The sequence below is a fragment of the Vulpes lagopus genome, chromosome 12 (genome assembly GCF_018345385.1).
Source record: "Vulpes lagopus strain Blue_001 chromosome 12, ASM1834538v1, whole genome shotgun sequence".
Lineage (NCBI taxonomy): Eukaryota > Metazoa > Chordata > Mammalia > Carnivora > Canidae > Vulpes > Vulpes lagopus.
This window is the reverse complement of record NC_054835.1, coordinates 81,986,326-82,008,547: the sequence shown is the minus strand read 5'-3', so window position 1 is coordinate 82,008,547 and position 22,222 is coordinate 81,986,326. Positions and strand designations below refer to the sequence as shown.

Below are 22,222 nucleotides of genomic sequence, written 5' to 3'. Positions count from 1 at the left end.
GGGTGGTAGGTAAGGATGAAAGGTTTTCATGGTTGCTAACAGGTTACGGTATGGGTTCTTCCTGCCTCTCCCTGACCCTCCCATCCTACTGTAACAATGAGGATGCTGGTGAGATACTAGTGGACAGGGTCTGACCATACCTTCATGGGTAGGCTCTGGGTCAGGTGTAAGTGAGATGTCATCCAGCTCTCGAAGGCAGAGCCATTCTCCGTCCATAGACACTCGGAATTTGCAAAGGTAGATGGTCTCCATGGCAGCCTGTGTGATCTTGTCAGTAGTGGGGGTTGGCATATCGGTTGGAGGCGTCAGAGCAGACATGATGACTCAGCTGGGACCACAACACACAACACACAACACACACACGCACACACACACACACGCGCACACACTTACCCCAACAAAAATAAATAAAACCTCCTGCCCAAAAAACCCCAAATCCAAAGCTCTGGAACAAAGCTCTCAAGGAAAGGGGTGGGGGAGATTAAAACAAAACACGAGGAAAAATACCTTACGGTTTAAGAACCAATGGCTCAAGATAAAAAATTCTATACTATCTTGTCTCATAGACAGTTCCTACCACATAGCAAAATAAGAGGATTCCTGGTTTTCTCCTAGCTTCTCTCCTTTGATCTTCCCTTCCCTACCCCCTCCTTTTTCAGCTGAGCTGTAGGCTTTAAATCCTGCACAGCCGATGCCACCTTCGCTGGCTTTAAAAAACTGGCCTCTGCATGAATAAGTGAAAAATCCTCCTTTGTGCAGGAAAAAATACAAAAAAAAAAAAAACACACACACACAAAAAAACCCCACCCAAAAATAAACCAATATTTTCAATTTAGCTTAAAAAAATCCTGAACTGCAGAAATCACTTCCAGGATCTGCTCAGATGAGCTGGGATGCTGAGTCCTAATAGGATTGGTTGTGCGCAGTAAGCAGGGTGTTGACCAAAATGGCTGACTAATGAACTGAACTGAAAATCCGGGCTCATGTGACCAGCTGCTCCGAACGTAGGGCGAGCAATTCCCAGGATGCTTTATAGATGCTGCTGATGCAGGGAGAGCAATTAGGCTGCTGCTCTCATCCTGTACAACCCACTTCCAGACTGTGCTAGTCAAACTGTGATCAGACATAACACAATGCACATATCCTCATCAATTCCCTCCCTTTGGGATAAAAGGGATGGATAATAGGAGGACAATCAACACTGGGTAATACTCCACAGCAAAGATGATAAAAGAGGCAGATTAATTTAACAAGTACATAATTTACCTCAAATCTTTTATCGTCATACATCTAGCTACTAAAATCCTTTACTCTGCTAAAGGGTGGTGGTGTTTTAAGAAAAAGCTAAAGCAGATTTTCAAGTTAAATATCATACTTTCAGGCATTTAAAATTTCCTTCTCCAAGATACAAAAATCTGACTTTCTAGATTGGACAGAAGTGTAAGAAAAAAAACCTCATGTTAAAAAAGCAAAATCTCTTCCAATCAATGGTAATCTCCCCTCTTTTGATGTTGCTGTATATACTAAGTTTCTGCATAAAGTATGTATCATGTTTCTAATCAGAAGATAAAATTGTTATATTTTTAAAAGTCTCTCATCTTAGACTATCATAAGGGCATATTATCATATTCTCTTAAACCGACCAACCTATTCACCCATCCATATACATATCTATACCTTGGTAGCAAAAAGTTAGGTGTTTGCTTTCTGAGCCACATAAATAACAAGGAGATAAGGCATGATAAAAATATTCTTCGAAAATGTTTTCAACAATTAAAAACAAGCGTTCTATTTAAGGATCTGGTTTTAAGGAGAAACCTATAGCTTCGAGAAATATATCAAGATGATTTATCAATATTCAAGGGGTTTCTTATCAGAAGGATACCTTGATTTCTGAGAACTATGAGAAGAAAATTCTCCTTGAATATTATAATTGTATTTTATATATAATATATTTAAATATAATATTAAAATTTCATAAATGCTTTGTCCTAATTTGAGATTGAGCTCACAGAAAAAAGGCTAAGAACCAGACTCTGTAGGTAAACAGGCATTTCTCATACTGTTAGAGGGAAAGCAAACTGGCACAATGTCAAAATGCATATATGTATATGATTATCTACAATTAGGAAGAAAATCAGCAAGTTACTAAGGAAAACAAAATATCCCAGATTTATTCATTTCTATTTAAGTCTCCGTCACCATTATCCTACATCTGGACCCAGAGTTACTCATTTATTCATTTACTCATTCAGTAAATATTCACTAAGAGTATTCTAACATGCCAGGTAGCAATGCAGGCACTGGGCAGGTAGCAGTAAGAAAAGATCACCTTCTCAAATGAAGTAGTGCTTATGTATCCAGATACTGAACACAAAATTTCACTTAACACATTCACATTTAATTACAGGTTGATTCCTTTCTAGCCATACACATTTCTGTCTTACACGTTAAAATTTAAAGGGAATAGTTCATAGCTTCACTTTAAGCTATGCAATACTTCAAAACCTAGTAAGCAGTCATTAAAACCTTTAAATTAAACTTACTGAATAGTTCCTAGAATCACAATGCCAAAGAGCCCTGCGGATCTGTCCATATGACACCAAAATATTCTTAAAATATAGAATGGTGAGAACAAAAAGAGATCTGAATGCTTTGGGATTCCCTAGGTCCATCAATACCTGAATGGAGCCTGTCACAAACCATGACAATCTTTTTACCAACAAACCAAGAAGCATTTACTAACCCTGAACAGATATGGACTGATTACCACACACTGGCCTAACGAGAACATCTAGGTCAATAAACGAAGAAACTTGGTTAACATTCCTTGCAAAGGTCCTTCTCTCCAGGGAGAAGACACCAGGAAAGAAGCCCAAAGCCAGAGAAAAAACCTTTCTGCATTAGCTATCCTTTAGTTTCCCTTATCTATCAGTTTGAGGCAGTATTAGCAGTCATTTCAGAAATAAGAACTGTGGGAGAGCAGGAAAACCTGTATTTCCACTCTTTACGGCATACTTTCTTGCAGGTAAACACCCTTGAGTCTTCAGCATGAACAGTTACTCATTGTTCACAAGCAATGAATTTATATGAAAACAGACATTATTTGTAGACTAATAAAAATAATTCTAAACATTGTTTAGTGCTGCTTTTACATTTGGGTCTTAACTAGGCAAACATATTAGCTTAGAATGTAAAGGTAACATTAAGACATCAGTGAGACAAACTTTTCTTATTTAATCTTACCTGCGCATAAAGGCACCTATTTGTAAGGTAGTTGTGAGGAGGACTGAGGTATATAGTCTGTGGCCCTAAAACAGAGCTAACAGGCTTAAGTGAAATTCAAATCCAAGGTGATGATCTGAATAATAACTATGTCCTAGCTGCTTACACAGCTCAAATTTTCCACATTGTAATTGATTCAAAGCAAATGAGATTCACATGTCGAAGTCAGAAGTCACATTCTTTTTAAAGAATATTTACTCAGCTACTATTATAAGACAAAGACTGATTTGTCATGCTCAATGTCCCTGTTATACAATATGGAAAAATAATTAAGGTAGCTATCATTTTTTGAGTCTCTATTTTCCTTTAGGTGCTTTATAAATACTGTATCATATCCTCACAAGAATACTGTTTGCAGATATTGGTATCTCCTCTTTATATATCAAGAAACCAAAGCTGGGCCAAGTAACTGACCCAAGATCACATGAGTAGCAAGCAGCATATCTAGGATTCCAAGATTTGCCTTTTGGAGGGGGAAGGGCAGAGATAGGGGAAAGAGAAATCAAGCAGGCTGCATGCTCAGCACTGAGCCCGACATAGGGCTTGATCTCAACCCACAACCCTAAGATTGTGACCTGAGCTGAAATCAAGGGTTGGATGCTTAACTGACTGAACCATCCAGGCACCCCCAAGATCTGTTTTAATGCCCCCAAACCAAAGTCCATGTTTTCCTTCATACGTTGAAATGTCAGCATTCCAACCCAAGGCTTAAATTTTACTTAGGGAAAGTAAAAACAAAACAAAAAGCAAAAACAAAATAATACAGGCAACATCCCCCTAAAATTCCCAAATAAAAATTTCAACAAATCTAAGATTTGGGGAAGAGGACATCTTTATTAGCTTTCACACTCTACAAACCATATATTCCACTTACTCTTCTACACACAGGTCAGGTTTATAATGGTCATTTTCTGAGAAACTGAGAACCCAGCATAGATCTTTCCTGCTGTGTGCTGAAACCAAATTTTTCCTGAAGGATATACTATTTACTATACCTCCACTCAGGAAAGACCTGGAAATAACCATCCTACCAAGTTCCCTCCTCATCCACTAACTTAGTTGGGCATATTAAGAATACTTGATACGTTCAGAAAAAATAAATGAAGGGGGGAATTATTTTCTAAAATGGCTTATTCCAGAACTTCTTCAAATAGCTAAGTTAACTTCAGTGTTTAATTTTTATTCTTAAAAAAATATAACCAACAACCATGAAACCACTGCCCAACTGGTGAACAACTTAAATTTTGTTTTCCTTATGAATTCCTGCCTCCCGTAATGAGGCAATTACTTTTGAATTTTGTGTAAATCATTACTTTGCTTTAAAAATATTATGAATACATGGATACTTAAACAATGTATTTAGCTTCATCTTCTTTCAACTTTACAGAAAGGGTTTTATGCTTTATGAAAGCCTTTCACTCAACATTACATTTTTAAAGATTCATCCACATTGTAGTGTGCAGCTATAGTTTATCCTTTTGGCTGCTATATTATGTGTTAATATTTTATTGTATATATAAACAACTTTCTGATCCATTTTCATGCTGGTGAGCATATATGGGTTATTTCTACTTTTTTGTTTCCAATGATGTTATTTAGATACTTTTCAGAAATAGATTTCTTTTAGATATGCCACTTCTGTTTTTTTTTAAGATTTTATTTGTTTATCTGAGACAGAGACAGAGCACAAGCGAGGGGAGGGGCAAAGGGAGAGGGAGAGGGAGAAGCAGACTTCTCACTGAGCAGGAAGTCAGACAAAGGACTGGATCCCAGGACCCTTGAGATCATTACCCGAGCCAAAGGCAGACACTTAGCTGACTGAGCCATCCAGGGACCCTAGGTATGCCATTTCTTAACAGGTCTGAAGGTAAGAAACCATTTCACTTACTTCTTTTATAGGCAGTTGTCTAATCCTATTATCTAGTTTCTATTCTGCACATAATGGTGCTTTTTAAAATTTATCAATTTGTGCAACAAGATCAGTTTGTAAAGCTCACAAGTTCTACTTCCCAAGGATTCCTGATTACAGTTCTACAATTACGAAGAAAAATCTCACCCCCATACCCCCCTCATTTTACTAGTTGCCATTAGCATTGAAGGGTTTCTTTGATAAATCACCATCATGATGACATTGGTGGAAGGTCCAGATGTTTCTGCTAAATTATAGGATTTTTTTTTTTCTGAGAGAGAGATTGAGAGAGAGAAAGAGAGTGTCTTAATTAGGCTCTATGCCCCGCGGGAGCTTGACAACACAGGACTCCATCTCATGACCCTGAGATCATGGCTTGAAATGAAATCAAGAGTCTGAGGCTTAACCAACTGGGGCCACACAAGGGCCCCTAAAATATAAGATTATTCAGTTGAATGATCATGATTTTTTCACATGCTCCAGTTCTTCCCACTACCCTCCGTCTCACTTCCTTCCCTCTCTCAGACAAAAATCTATTATGTCCACCACTGATGCCGAGATTTCTACAATTTTAGGTTTACATTTGACTCAGTATTAGTTTGTAGATATTAATAGTATCTACATAGTATCTACAGCATTAACTTTGTAGATAGTAAGTACTATAAAATTATACCTGAGAAGTTATCATTATTTTGTTAGAAACACCACCAGAAGTATTATAATGCATAATCTTTTCACTTGTTAAAATTAATCTACATAAGACTAGAGCTAACTCCTACCTTAATGACAAAACCTGATTTCACCACTAAGTGGCAGTAGGCAATGATTTACAGATGTAAAGCTGCCAGCAACTTAATAGATGATCTTGGGAAATTTATCGGGCTCTTGTCCTAATTTACTCAGTTATAAAATAAAACTAAATAACTAACTTCACAAAGATCATGGGCTCCTTGAGAATTTGCCTGCTTTGCGCACTTTTACACATCTGCTTATAATAGTACCTACCAAATATCAGAGTCTCAATAGATACTTGGTATAGATATGTGACTCCAAAGCACTCTACATTCTTGCAATGGTGTATTTTCCACCTTCCTGCTTTACCTTAACCATGAAAACCCCCAACTTTTACCAAATCAAGCTGTATTTATGCCCTAACAAACAAGTCATTCTAACACAGGCTTTATTCATTTGTACAAAACAAGTTCATTCATTTAAGATGCACAAGGCACCTACTATGTGTTAGTCACTCGAGACATGAAGAACAAGGTAACAGACAAACAGGCAATTATAGGTGTTTAAGAAATTCCTAGGACCTGTCACACAGATGGCTATTCAGTGTTGTTGACATATGTAACTATTTTCTCTATCAAATTGGTGACTTATGAATTTCACATTCATTTATTCATTTTGCAATAGGGCTTTGCTGAGTAGAATGAGGAACTGGAGGGTTGCTGCTGTCTGAAAAGGAGCCTTTAATTTAGGATGGGATTCCAGTAATGGGAGATGATGAAGGAGGCTGAGAGCATGTGGACTCTTAGGGTCAGAATACCCACAGTGAATCCCAGATCCACCACTTAGAAGCTGAGTAACCTTGGCAAATTACTTGTTTCTGTGCCTGTTTCTTCAATGATGAATGGGGATATAGTATTAACTTCTTCAGAGTTAAAGGAAGTAATGTAAATAAAATGCTCAGCACAGCACTTTGTACTAAGTAAGCAGTCAGTAAATACTAGCCATTATCACGGCCACATTGACAATTTTGTGTGTGTGTGTGTGGGGGGGGGAACCACCATACCATCACCACTTGAAATGTAAGTCAGGAAGGATGAAAGCTCACCAGACTAAGGTAAAGGAAAGGAAAAAGAAAATGTGACCAAAGGGCATGCTGGGGCATCTCTCAGGCCTTCAGGAAGGAAGAAGAGATGGGTCAGAATTTTACCAAGCATTCGTATCAGGCAACCAGATTTCTTAAGTTCATAAAAAAGGCAGAGGAAACAGATGTATATGTCACTGGAGAGCCCCTAAACCGATTTAGTTAGAAGAATCATAATAGAGTTAGAAGAATAATATTCTAAAAGGCAACATGCTCCAACAACTTCTGCTTTCTACACGCCTCTTGCTGTCAATCTGACAGTCTCTCTTCTATGTTTCATAGGGTTGCAAACTTTCCCACCTCTGTCTCCCACCCCCGTGCCACTCCCTTTGACACTTGCTGCTTGTCAAGTCTACCTGGCATGGAGCAACTAGAGAACCAGTCAGTAACTAAGAAGGGCCCTGCCAACAGAGATGATCCCACTCTGGCCAGCGCCCCGCGACTGATGTTCTAGGAAGACTGAATCTTTCACAATTATTCAGATGCAGCTAGAGGAGAGTGAGAAGCATACTGATACTTTCTCAAGTACTACTGCTTTTAAAACCCTGAAAGCATTTCTTTTCAAACCATGCTTATGAGATGTTCCTGACTTCCCAAAATAAATGTTATAGCTCATAGTTGAGCCACTTTACAACAATAGGAAGAAGTTTCCATGCTAATAAGGTTTAGGTGGAAATATAATAGTTGTGATGGCCTGCAAAATTCATTAAAATGGGATTCTTTAGGGTGCCTGGCTGGCTCAGCCGGTAGAACATGCGATTCTCTATCTCAGAGTTTTGAGTTCAAGCCCCATGATGGGTGTAGGGCTTACTTAAAAAAAAGGGGGGATTCTTTTACTCATGATGGTTACACATTACCTCTGTACTATCATAGAGAGGCAGCATGTCTTTTAGGCAACTCTTTTTAATTATTTAAGGAATTTTCAAAAATACGAGACAACAAGGAAATACCATTATTTCATCCAGCTGTTACACTCCATCCTCTTCCTCCCAGACTTTTTACTATCTATAACCTATAAAAATATGTTCTTTTAATTTCTTTGTGAGATTCTACCTTTTGAACACAGATTTCTGTTAAAAGTCAAAAGAGGAAAAAGACATAAGATAGACTAAGTCACGTGGATATATTTTGAAGCTAATACTAGTCTTTTAGCCCAAAAAGTTGCTTTCTTTGACACCTTTCCTCTGTTTCTCTCTTAACGAATTTTACTGCCTTCCACTCAAATCTACTCAAGGCCTTGGTGAGGGAGCAAACGGTGCTTAAGAACATGAACTATGGTATCACACAATGCAGGAATATGAATTCAATTCATTCTCTGACCTTCATTTTTAAAATTGTATTATATATGAATATTGAATCATTATGTGGTTGACACACAAAACTAATACAATGTTGTATGCCAATTATACTTCACAAAAAATAAACAAAACACCTCTGGAGACAAGGCCAGAAATCTGTGCTAGTACGACGTCCAGGTGATTCTGATATGTGCTAAAATTTGAGATAAAAACTAACCTAAAACCACAGAATCTGACTCCAGAATGTAAACGTCTAAATCCAACGTTACCTTATCGGAATTTTTGTATTTTATAATAATTTAAATTTTTTTTTTTTTTTTTATTTTTTATTTATGATAGTCACAGAGAGAGAGAGAGAGAGAGAGAGGCAGAGACACAGGCGGAGGGAGAAGCAGGCTCCATGCACCGGGAGCCTGATGTGGGATTCGATCCTGGGTCTCCAGGATCGCGCCCTGGGCCAAAGGCAGGCGCCAAACCGCTGCGCCACCCAGGGATCCCAAAGAAACTCTTGATTTTTTTTTTAATTTTTTTTTTTTATTATTTATGATAGTCATACAGAGAGAGAGAGAGAGAGGCAGAGACACAGGCAGAGGGAGAAGCAGGCTCCATGCACCGGGAACCTGACGTGGGATTCGATCCCGGGTCTCCAGGATCGCGCCCTGGGCCAAAGGCAGGCGCCAAACCGCTGCGCCACCCAGGGATCCCTATTTTATAATAATTTAGATAAATTACTTAGAGATACTGAATCAAGTAATCTGATGAAAAACATGTTGTATCCCTCTACTTATATGAACTCTACACGGACTACTTTTCTTTCCCATTTTTTTCTTTTCAGTTTCCATTGTTAGAATACTTTTATGTATTGGCACTTCTACCTATTGGAAATTTTAAGAAATAAAAAACCGGTATCGATATGTGTGAACTTTTTAGCTCTCTGCATGGCACATAAAAATATTCTATAAATGGCAGCCACTAAGTACCACTATTATCTTACTATTCACATTCTTTATTTAGAATTGTTTGGGTTACAGAACTGTAATAAAACTTCTTCCATCCAATGGAGAGCCTTTTTGGACCCTCTAGTATCCAGAATGAAGCGAAGATCAGAAATAAGAAAAAAGAAAACTGTATAAAGAATCAATCTATGATTATCAAGAGGGGAGCCGTGAAAACAAAGTCTCGAAGATTACATCTGATATTCTGAAATCATTGCTTTGTCAATCAGCGCATGCTCTGACTTTTTGATAATGCCAGGCCAGAAGAGCAAGTAAAGCAAAAGAGGAGACAGAAGAGAAGGGGGGATGTTGACTGGGAAGACGAGTTCTGATAGTTGAGGCAGCAGTGGTGACAGAAGCCAGCTGGGGAAGGGGAAGCAGCGGTACACAGGTTACTCTAGCCACAGGACACAGGAAATAGGGGTGTGACCCAGCTCCCCACATCCCAGCTCAGGTCCCCACACCTGCAGCGGTATGTGGAAGGGAACCACCTGCGTACTCATTCTTGAGTTCTAAACTCCAGATCTCTGGTAGGCACTAACTTACAATTAAACACTATCTGAAAATGTGATATTCCTGAAGGCTTTTTTTTCTTTTTTTATGGGTGTTTAAACCTGCTGTTTGACAAAATAGCATTTAATGGATCAGATAGTGATTCTTAATACAGTTTTTTTTTTCTTTCTTTCAGTTAAAGCATTCTTAACACAGTTAGAAAAGAGCTGAAGGCTTGTAAATCACAGCATTGTAAATTGAGACACTGCTCTACATCAATTATACCAAAAAGCTGTCTTTAAAAAAGTCACAACCCCAGCTGCTATTCTAAAATCTACTAGTATAAAGATGAATGGTCAAAATATTGGGGTTCTGATAGTTCAATCCTATCCTCGGTACCTCTTAGTTTTGAGCAGATGCGTCTATATTTAGAAAAGAAAGTATTTTTGTGTTTTCTTAATGTGCATTCAACCCGGTATGTTTTCTGGAATACTAGTAGATGATGAAAAAAGAAGAAAGACAAAAACCAGAAATGTCTGTGGAAGAGAAATTATGATCAATGAATATATACATATACACGTAATGTATACACACGCACATGTACATCTACATATTTTTTATATTGTGTGTATGTGTATAAACTAGACATAAACCTATTTTTCTTCCCTTACTCTTGCGTTTATACATAAATGAGAAAGGTCGCGTCCCAAATAAGGGACTCTTAAAGTGCATCCATGAGAAAGTACATATGTAAATGTCTCCAGAAGCCTCATTCTCTCTGCATTTTCCAAGGCTCAACCAAAGTATTCACTGGTAGGTATACTCAACTTCAAATAGGTGGTCATAGTTAATGCTGTCAGTTCTTTCCACTTTTCTCTTCTATTCTCCTAGCCTCCCCGCTCCCCACCATCTAAAAAACAGCACATACAAATACAGAAAGCTGCTTCTTTGTTGAGTGGGACTTTTTTTTTTTTCGTATACTGCTGTAATTTGAAGAGAAAAGACAAGGGCAGACATGTGGGTTACTTGCATGTCATTGCCATAAACATCAAGGTTTGCTCTAGCTCTGAGAGTTGGAAGAAGAAATGAGCAACTGTCAATTGAAGTTGATAACTATGCACATAGCAGGAGTGCCTCTTCCCTCCAACACCAAGAAGCCATCTCTTATTCATCTTATCCATCCACGAGAAGACTTTTACTTACTGATAGGATGGAAAAGAAAAGCATTAAAAGTATTGCACCAGGGCATCAAAGTAGCTCTTTCATATACAGTATATGAGAAGTTGGTATGGAATGTCATACACCATGGGGGAAAAGGCCTCAAGAAATATGAATATATGCATGTCTGTGAATACATGCAGAAGTTCTGGAAGAAAACTCACCAAACTCAAAAGTGGTAACCTCTGAAAAGAAATGAGGGAGGGAGTGTCCCCCTTAAGAGGAAAGTTCACTTTGTACTCAGTGTACTCGTATCATAAACATTTAAACAATGAGAAGATTCATGTGTTACTTGTTATTTTATAAATCAAATATTTTTGAAAAGGCATGGATGTTTAAAAGTCAGAAGCATAAAAATTTAGCAGATTAGCACTCGAAGGAAGACTCAGAAAGGGACATGATCCAACAAAGCACAACAGAAGCCTTCCTTCATACTGTTTTGCCCATGCTGAGTAATTTAAGGGCATTAGATCTAGCAAGCTTTTGCACTGAAACAGTACACATCATGGACCCTGAAAAGTTTAGGCTACATCCCCTGCACACATTTTTGCTATTCTTTATCAGTGTCATTCAAAACAAAGCCTCTGAACTCAAAGGTAAATGTTAATTTTTAAGATCCCTGAATACAGTCAAGATTTCTGGAATAATAAGATGCCTTAATATACAATACCTCAAAATTATTATATGCACTTTTGGCAAATACATTAGGAAGAGTTAAAAATCGGGTGTTGAGGAGGCAAATATTCACTGGGTGTTGACGTTGAATCCAAGTACTGTCCTGGTAACTGAAATGAGAAATTTTGTAAAAACGGTTTTGTCTAAGGTTGTTGACTTAACAGCCAGAAGACTCAGAGTTCTGATATCCAAGTACAACATAGGAAGTAATACTGCATTGACTCTGCAGGGCAGCCACAAAGAAATGTTGTAATGAATATACAAGTATCCCTTTTTTCCAAGCATGTGTATGTTCTAAAGTACATATAACAAGGTAAAAATAAAAACTCAAAACAAGAACTACTTTAATTATCCACTACTACTGTAAGGTATAGACTAAAAAGAGATCACAGGTACTATGAAACTTTAGCTTTAAGTTTTCCTTTCCTGATCTTGAACATGCTTAGGCCCTAATTTTCTAACAATACTCAAAAAAAAAAAAAAAAAAAAAGCAAAAAAAAAAGCAGCCAACCTTTACTAGGGGGAAGAGTCAAATGAACTAAATTGAGGCAATCCCAACAAGTGACGCCAGACAACAGTTGAACATTTCTTCTGTCAAATTTTGTACCACAACTGTTAGGGTCATAAAAAAACAGGGAGGGGAGGAGTGTCTTCACTCTATAGTGATGTGGCTAATAGGCAGATTGCACAGAAATAAAATTTTAAGGAGAAACAATGAGGCTGTGCTTAAAGAACAAACTAGAAAGCAGTTTCCTTAGAAAACTGAAAGTGATGTGAATATTCTTATCTCTAACTCCTCTAGTTGGGGATCCCGGGTGGCGCAGCGGTTTGGCGCCTGCCTTTGGCCCAGGGCGCGATCCTGGAGACCCGGGATCGAATCCCACGTCGGGCTCCCGGTGCATGGAGCCTGCTTCTCCCTCTGCCTGTGTCTCTGCCTCTCTCTCTCTGTGACTATCATAAATAAAAATTTAAAAAAAAAAATGTTAAAAAAAAAATAACTCCTCTAGTTAAAGGACTGGTCTCTACCTTGACTAGACACTCCCACCTGGAGATCAGAACAGACCATTCCCAACACATAAACTATGGTTTCGGCCCAGACTGTTAGTGGTCAGTGTTGGGGCCTCTTTCTAGGTAACAGGGAAAAGGTGACCCTGGACTACTACCTCCGGCTGAATCCAGTGGCCCCTAAGCAAGGAAAACCGTGCGACCCGTTTCCAGGGTCTCAAGGCTGGTGTCTGCAAGGAGAGCACGTGCTGGGTAGGGATGGAGTCTGGGTTAACTTCCTTCTCTAAGGCTGTTCCTTGGGGCACATCACTCAGTAATGCTGATCCCTTCGCTTTACCTGAAAACGTGGCATCACACCTGTGCCACAGGGAAGTGAGGATCGAGCCTGATAATCGCAGCCCGGGCGCCCGGAGGATGCTCCACTAGTGTCAGTCTTCCCACAGGGGACGGATGGGAGGGGGCAGGAGGGCAAGGCCGAGCTCTTGGTTGCGCAGAGCAGGCAGGCACGGGGTCTGGTCTGGTGGTGGAAGAGACCCCGACAGCTCTGCCTGCTGCAAGGGGATCCCCTCATCGCCCCACCAGGTTCCGTCCCCTTGTCGGGACTCTGGGCAGCATTGTGGGGGCCGTGCACAGCCCTGCCCGCGCCCCGGGTCACACTCCCGAGCTCGGAGACCCCGTCCTGTTACGGCCGGTTTCACGCTGCTCCGGGCCCGGCTCGCGCAGGTGCCGGCGAACCTGGGCCGCCCCCGGGCACCAGGTGGGGCCCGCGGCCTCCCGAGGCGCCGCCGCGGCCGCTCTGCCAGGTGGGGGCCTCCCGGGACCGGCCCTCCCGCCGCGCGCCCCGCCCCGCCCCTCGCGCCCGGCCCCGACTCCGCCGCGCGGCATCTCCGGGCGCGGCGTGGACGCTCGGGAGCGGCCCGCGGTGCCCCGGGGCGGCCACACCTGCTCGGCGGCCCCGGGCGCCGCCCCCTCGTCGGCGCCTCCGGGAAGGCTCCCGGCCCGGGGTCCGGAGTCCGGGGCCGGCGAGCACGTGGGAGGCCGGCGGGGACGAGCGCCCGGCCCCGGAGCCCGAGCCGGAGCCCGAGCCGGAGCCCGAGCCGAGGGGAGGCCGGCGGAGCCCGCGCGCGGCCTGGGCAGACGCGGGGGTCCACGGTCCGGCGCCCCCGCCCGCCCCGCCCGCCCGCCTCCCCGCCCCGCCCGGCCCGGCCCGTCCCGCCGCCACTCACGGTGCTTGCCGCCGCCGCCGCCGCCGCCCGGGTAGCTCAGCAGCAGGAAGGGCAGCGGGGAGCCCGGCGACGGCGGGGTCCTCCAGGCGCGCTGCGGCGGCGGGCGGGCCGCGAAGCCGGCGCCTCCATCGCCCGGGTACAGCAGGAAGAAGGGGGCGGCCGCCGGCGAGCCGGGCTCCGACCGCGCCGCCTCGCCCTCCGCGCCCGCGGCCCCGGCGGCAGCGCCGCGCGGCTCCCCCGGCAGCTGCTGCGCGCCCCCGGCCGGCTCCGCGCCGCAACTTTCCGCGCCGGCGGCGGGCGGCGGCGAGGGCTCAGCCATGCTCGCGCCTTGCGCTGGCTCCGGGGCCGGGCGGGGGAGCAGAGGGGCCGCCGCGGCCGGTCCGCGCCGCCGCCGCCGCCGCCGCCGCCCCTCCCCGTGGCCGCGGGCGGGCGTCTGGGCGCCGCCGCGCCGTCCCCAGCCCGCCCCGCCGGGGCCCGAGCCAGCGGGAGCCCCGCCCCGCCCGACGGCGCGGCCTCGCGGCCCCTCCCCCCGCCCGGCCCCCGCGGCCCCTCCCCCCGGCCCCTCCCCCCGGCCTCCCGCGGCCTCGCGGCCCCTCCCCCCGCCCGGCCCCCGCGGCCCCTCCCCCCGGCCTCCCCGCGGCCCCTCCCCCCGCCCGGCCCCGCCCCTCCCCGGCCTCCCGCGCTCCGCCTCCTTCCCGGGCCCTCCCTCCCGAGCCGGCGGGGGCGGCGCCCGGGGCCGCGTCCTTACCCGGCCCGGGCGGCCCTCGGCGCCCCAGGTGCGTGCGCCCCGCCCGCCGCCCGCCGCCCGCCGCCCGCCGCCTGCCCCCGGGAGGCGGAGGCCCGCGAGGCGCCGCCGGCGGTTTTGGGCGCCGCCGCCTAACTAGGCCCCGAGGCCGAGACCTGGGTGGGAGAAGAGGCGAAGGCGGATCTTCAAAAGGAACCTCCCCCCACCCCAGGTACCAAACTGCACCACTCGCGCTTCACACACTAGAACCGTCGGCTCTCGGCTGATTCCTGAGCCTTTTATGGGAGACCCTGGGGGCGGGGGCCCCCTTGGAGCCCCTCCTGTGCGCGGGCGCCGCCCCCCGGAGTCCCGGTGCCCCGGGGCGCCAGGCGCATCTCGAGCCAAACAATTTCCAGGGCGAGCGTCTGTGGCAGGTCGACGGTCCTCACTCTCTTTGTGCTGACGCCTCGCTAGTAATTGGCCGCTGGTGCTTTATTTTGAACGTTTGAACCGATGATTACGGGCCCAGTGATTCCCAGAAGTACACGTTTCTTTCTCTAATGCGATTTCCAGTGACTGTCGTCACTTCTCACGCTGCATCCCGCGAACGCGGCCCGGTCTTTCCCAGCGCCCCCGCTCTGCGTTCGGGCTGCAGACTGCTGGCCTGGAGCCCAAGCCGACCCACGGCTAAAGCACTGCCCGGTGACATTCGGCCTACCTGCTCCTCTCTCTCTCTTTGGCCTGTCTTTCCCTCTATAGAGGAAGTTCTGCTTCTCCGGGAAAAGAGACCTTTTTATTGTTATTATGCTCTGAAAAATCGCTCCTGGAATTTCAAAGACTTAACATGAAACTTACATTACTACATTTAACCAAAACTTTTAGACAAAAAAGTATTTTGAAAAATGTTTGCAAGAAGCTGACTTCGAGGAGTCTGACAATTTCTTAGTGGCTTTTAGGTCTCTGGGCATGTCCCTGACCTGTTGATCCCAGGGCCGCTGCCCACTTGAGTTAACTTATTCTCAAGAGCCAGGATTCCTCTTTTGTAAAAATCGTTGTATTACTTTTAGAGATGTTGTGGGGATTAAATGAGAAATACACGTGAAGCCTTTAAAACAAGAGCTGGCATAGGGTAAAGTATTATTAGCTATATTTTATCACTAGGGCAAAACCACATATAACCTACAGTAACAAACTCAACTAAGGGAAAAAAAAAAAACCAACCCTTTTTCATTGTGTCTTTAACATTTTGGGAGGTTGTTGGGCCTTTTCATTTCAGTCTTGGTGAGGGTCTTGATTTAAAAAACATGTTTGCCTTTTAGGAATTACAAACTGTAAAATACCTTAGAAAAACTAAAAGAGGGATCCCTGGGTGGCGCAGCGGTTTGGCGCCTGCCTTTGGCCCGGGGCGCGATCCTGGAGACCCGGGATCGAATCCCACGTCGGGCTCCTGGTGCATGGAGCCTGCTTCTCCCTCTGCCTATGTCTCTGCCTCTCTCTCTCTCTCTCTCTGTGACTATCATAAATAAATAAAAATTAAAAAAAAAAAAAAAAGAAAAACTAAAAGATTCCAGATGTGTGGAGTACCTGGATGGCTCAGTTTGGTTAAGTGTCTTCCTTCTCCTCAGGTCAGGCTCCCAGGGTCCTGGGATGGAGTCCTGGTCCTGCTCACTGCTCAGCGAGGAGGCTGCCTCTCCCTCTCCCGCTCCCCGTGCGTGTGCTCTCTCTCTGTCAAATAAATAATTAATCTCTTTTAAAAGAAAAAGATCCCAGATGTAGTAAATGGTTCTAATGTCCATCCTTAACTGGATCTTTTAACTTGTTTTTGCATGCAGAAAATTTTAAGTATCATTATATTTCCTTCACTGGGATGTTTTGCAGCGTTTCAGTAAGGAATCTGACAAGAATACATACTGACTCCATGGAAGGAAGAGGAGCAGAGTCCTCACAAATCACAATCAGCCAAGAAAGCCACCAAATTAAAGTACAAAATGTTAACTAGTCTAAATTGCCAGCATTCTCCTTTCTAGTTAGCCAAGATCCCTCTAGGTATTAGAAACACTGACTTGCTGTGGAATCAATCTTGCAGTATAATTGGTTTTTTGTATGTGTCTTTCTGCATTTTAAAAAGCAGTTCTGTTTATGTTTTATGTCATTAAGTGGCTGTGTAATGAATATAGAAAACCAGCTGAAATATGAGTTCTTTAAAATTTACAGGTAAAAAAAATTAAAAAAATAAAATTTACAGGTAAGACTATTTATGAGCCTTTTTGTTAAAGGTGGATGGTATTCCAAGTTCCTAGTTGCTTATGCTTTTAGCTTTTGGATCAATAATATGATCACAATTGTGCATAAGCTTTAGCACAATAAGGGTTGATTCAGCGGCTATACACATTTAAGTAAGCTGAGATTATAAAAACAAGCCTAAACATGTTGCTTTTGTCACTGTTTAAAGTGAGAAAATCCAAGCCACTTTAAGAATTAAGCTTTATTAATTTTCTTGTGGAATAAGCAAAGAGATGTGTTTCAACTTAACTGCATTTTGTTTTTAGTTATCCATCGTAAGTTTTTGAAATCCTTTGGTGATCTTAAGGATGGACCCTTATATATATGACAAAGCTTTTTAGAGATCAATGTCATGCGTTCATTTTTAGCATAAGCTTTTTAGAGCTGTAGTGAAAGGAAAAAAAACACTACTTGGGAACAGTTGGAATGGTTGGGTTTTTTTTTTTCTTTTTTTCTTTTTTTTCTTTTTCAGTGTGGTGTATAGGCTTCTTATGATTCTAAAATAATGGTTTTCCGGGCCCCTAGCTGGCTCAGTCAGAAGAGCAAGCGATTCATGATCTCAGGGTCATGAGTTCAAGCCCCATGTTGAATGCAGAGATTATTTAAATAAAACTTAAACTTGAGCTGTTCGTTTTTCATTGTGTCGTACTTGGGAAAAGATTTATTTGAAAACTATACACTCAATTTAAGACTTCATATTTAACTTCTGATTTTAAAAATACAGAAATTTATTTATATAAAGCCTGAGTGTGAAAGTTCTCTGTAGAGTCCACTGTTCTTTATTTTTGAATCACAAGGTTGTGATGACTGTTACTTATTTTTGCAAAACATTAATTACAAAAATACTTAGTCAATATATGTGTCCTCTCCACGTTTATTTTATTCATATACTCTTAGAAATATAAGCGCTACTTTTTTTTTTTTTTTTTAAGATTGATTGATTTATCCCAGAGAGAGTGAAAGTAAGCAGCAGGCAGGGGCAGAGGAAGGAGGAAAGAAAGAATCCTGAGGCAGACTTTCCGCTGAGTGCAGAGCCCAATACGGGTCTCAGTCCTAGGACCCCAAGACCATGACCTGAGCCAAAATCAAGAGGCACCCAGGCTCCCCTATAAGCACTACTCTTAATGCAGTATTCTTAATGAGATTACAATGGACTCTTAAGAAATATATTTCCTTTCAGCAATATATTTAACCTTGGTCAAACAGTGGCAGTTTTCTTTGGGTGGAAGAAATATGGATGTATTTTTCCATTTTTCTATTTTCCTGTATTTGCAAGTAGTCTATAGTTGAGGGATGATTTTGATTAGTAGTTTGATGATTATATCTTTTTTATGAAGTTCTAACAGTAAAGAGCAAAGTGGTGATCCCTGTGTTTACTGTGGAGAAGTAGAGTTCAACAAGCTTATGCTAGAGAAGCTTATAAATATTTTGTGTCAGCTTGGAATTTTAATACCTCAGTAGTGTTGCGAAATTATTTGGTTGTTTGGCTTTCTGACCTTCTATTTTTTTATTCACCGTTTGTTCCTCTTCTTACACATTCATCAAGTTCTCTTTTAAATTTGTGTCAGGGATGCCTGGGTGGCTCAGTGGTTGAGCGTCTGCCTTTGGCCCAGGTCATGATCCTGGGGTCCTAGGATTGAGTCCGGCATCAGGCTCCCCAAAGGGAGCATTCTTCTCCCTCTGCCTGTGTCTCATGAATAAATAAAATCTTAAAAATAAATTTATGTCAAATCTTTTGCTTAATTGACTTTTCTCTGCTTTAATTGAAATCTTCTTTTCTTGCCTGTATCATTGCAAATGACTCCTAGCTGGTTTTCCTGCCTCTATTTTTAATCTATTCCAATTCCATTGCTCAACAGCAGTTAGAATGAGTAATTGACTTATCTGAAGGCTGATCTAATTATGTTGCCTAGATTCTTAAGAACCTTGCTTGTCATCTCCATATCTGGATACAATCTAAAGTCTTTCATGATCTAACCCCTCTCCACCTTCCCAATATTATCTTCCAAACTTGTTTCGCCCTTGTTGCCTTTGGATAAACTTTAAAATGTTTGGCATTCCCCGTATTGCCATACTCACTCTTCCTCCAAGATTCTACTCAAATAGAACTTCTCTGCCTTCCTTATGTAAGAGGTACATGCCTCTTTTAAGGTCCCATAGTATCCTAACTAAGGAGTTAATTGCTCCAACTGCAACAGACCTATCTCTTCTACCGGTGTGTCTACTCCCAAAGTTGACATCTTTGAATTTCTCCTTTTTACAATACACTACAGATTTACTCCTCTAGTGGTTCGCAGAAATCTCTTTCCTCTAAAATCTTATAAAAATTCTGTGCCATTGGGACCCTAAATAGAAGTGATCAAGAAAAGTTGGACTGAAATAAAATTTAAAGAATAAACTTAGTTATTTGGCCTTAATTTCCCTTTACATGTATGTTTGAACGTGTTGCAATTAGAAGCGTTAAGAACAGCTGACTCTTGACAATGTGATTTTGAACTGAGCAGGTATTCTTCTATGTGGATTTTTTTTCAATACAGTACATTTTGATAAATGTATTTTCTCTATCGTATGATTTTAATATTTTCTTTTCTCTAGCGTACTTTAAGAATACAGTATACAGGGCAGCCCTGGTGGCCCAGCGGTTTAGTGCCACCTTCAGCCTGGGGTGTGATCCTGGAGACCCATGATTGAGTCCCACGTCAGGCTTCATGCATGGAGCCTGCTTCTCCCTCTGCCTGTGTCTCTGCCTCTCTCTCTCTGTGTCTCCCATGAATAAATAGGTAAAATCTTTAAAAAAAAAAAAATACAGTATACAATGCATATAACATAAAAAGTACATGTTAATCGACTGTTTATATTATCAGTAAAGCTTCTGGTCAAGAGTAGGCTATTAGTTAAATTTGGGGGGAGTCAAAATGATAAGTGGATTTTCACCTGCATGGGGTGAGGGACGTTGGCATCCTTAATTCCCATATTGTTCAAGTGTCAACTGTATGTCTGAAAGAGCTCATTTAATAAGTCTAAAAGAATTATGGCTGCTAATAAAGTTCTGTTTAGTCATCTACTTATTTTGAATTATCCCTTTTCCTAATTATTGTAAGATGATCTCCTGGGATATATATTAGCATAGGCCACTTAAAGCAATGCTTAAGGGTGAATAAAAGCCAACAGTTCTCTAGTGTAGGGTTTCCTGAGTCCCAACGACTCCTGGTTTCAGAGTCCAGGAACCTACGTGGTATGTTAAATGTGATTAAGCCTAGGGTATAGTTCTGGGGGGTAAGGTCCATGGAACTACCAGTTAGGTTTTATATATCATGTTAATATATCATATTTCATTCTTGTTATTAATTTCATCCATGTCTCTGTTATTGGCTAAGAGAAACCTAAAACTAATGTGCCCGGGGCAATGTTTCCCAAAGTGTATTCTATAGACTATCTGAATCAGCATCATCTGTTTGTCTGTTAAAAATACTGGTCCCTGAATTAACACCAGGCCATCTAAATCAGAATTTGTAATGGTAGGGCACAGAAATCTTTTTTAAAACTTACCACCTCATCCTTAGGCATTCTGGTTTGTAAAGCAACTATGAGAGAACCAAGGAAAAAATTAACTCAGGTGCAGTAAATTATTTTTTTAAATGATTAATAGTAAAAAAAAAAAAAAAAGATATTAACACTAAGCACTTTATCTGCCAGCTGCTGTTCTAAATGCTTACTATATGGTTTATTTATTTATTTAAAATATTTTATTTATTCATGAGAGATACAGAGAAAGAGAAGCAGACACAGGCAGAGGGAGAAGCAGGGTTCCCCGCGGGAACCCAGTGTGGGACTCGATCCTGGGACCCCGGGATCACGCCCTGAGCCAAAAGCAGATGCTCAACTGCTGAGCCAACCCAGGTGTCCCTATCTGGTTTAACTATTTAAATGGCTATTAACGTCATACATTATTCAACATGAGGAAATTGGGACTGAAGTCTGGTAGATCAAAGACACATTGTAAGTGGTGACACTGGGATTTAAACTCAGTCTGGCTCCAGAGGTCAAACTCTTAATTGCTACCCTACATTGTTTATTTTTTTACATTGTTTCTCTTAAGGCCCACCATTTTATTCACTTCCTCCAGGGTTTTTGTTTTGTTTATAGTTTAAAAAATGTGGATTTTTAATACTATAATTTAAAGCTTCACTTTGAAGCAAATGTAAAAAAAAAATCAATTTTTCTTCAAAAGCGTATAGCTGAAGGAATCCAGAAAACATCTGGAATGCATAGCTAAAGTAACTACATTAAATTAAAAATACTGATATTGAGAAATATACTTTAAGTAAATTTAAAACATACATGTTAACATTTCTTGATTTCGGTGCTGTTAAATTTTTAATTATTTCTGTGCCTAAACTAAGGCAAAATGCAAATGTGTTGAAAAATTACTAAAAGAATTTTTAAATTCTAATTACCTGAAGCAATATTGTTTGAAAGATTTGGAACTCTAGTTGAACATGATTTTTTTGAGATAATTTACTATTCAGGCAGTGGTACATGTTCCTCATTGTGATCTCGAGATGTAAATTATACTGACCTTCACTTTTCTTAAATTGTTTTGGTAATGTTAACTTATATTACTGTAACATATTAACTTAAAATTCTTTTACTTCAGACAAGCAAGAAATAAGCAATTCTAGTGGTTCCTCAGAGATACCTCTTTTGTGTCAGATATGTGAATTATTCAAGTTATCTAAGCTATTTTTTTAATCTTTAAGACCACAAAAAGGAATTTCCCAGGTGCCAAAAGCTTTGACCATTAAGGTAGCTTTAGAGGTCTGATAAGGAAATACATTTTTTCTACACAAAAATTAAAGAGATACATTTATTTAATTCCTTCATAAAAATATAGGTAAGAAACTGTGGCTTAGAGAAACTACTACTCAAAGCTAGTCAGCTGGTTAGTGGTAGAGTAAATCACTAATTTGGTATTTTCTACTTTAATTGTTAATATTTTTATTTTCAAGTTACCCATAACTTAACATGCTGACATAAAACTAACAGTGTTGCTTTGTATTGATTTTTATTAGAACTGTTACCCATGACACTCCTGAGTTCACAAAGTGAGTCACTATGGTAAAGTGATCACATTGAGTAGTTAATTATTCCCAGGTTAGGATGGTACCCAGCATCTCAGTGCCTTTAAATGTTTGAGTAAGGACAAAATTTGGATGATGCAAATATTATATCCAGCAAT

The 22,222-nt window shown here is 41.8% G+C and overlaps 1 protein-coding gene across 11 annotated transcripts in view; it reads right to left on the bottom strand.

The window, feature by feature from the left end:
* The window catches only part of RUFY3 (RUN and FYVE domain containing 3), a 72,214-nt gene extending 57,813 nt beyond the window's left edge, over positions 1–14,401 (bottom strand). For 3 of the 11 annotated variants that reach the window (XM_041724064.1, XM_041724071.1, XM_041724072.1), the window contains exon 1: positions 13,977–14,400. In XM_041724064.1, coding sequence (XP_041579998.1) covers positions 13,977–14,295 — 319 coding nt within the window. In that variant the 5' untranslated portion in view covers positions 14,296–14,400. Of the gene's footprint in view, positions 1–140; positions 8,713–13,976 lie in introns of those variants that run through there. The other 8 variants (XM_041724063.1, XM_041724065.1, XM_041724066.1 and 5 more) reach the window with 7 other exon arrangements.
* Between the last annotated feature and the right edge of the window lie 7,821 nt (positions 14,402–22,222).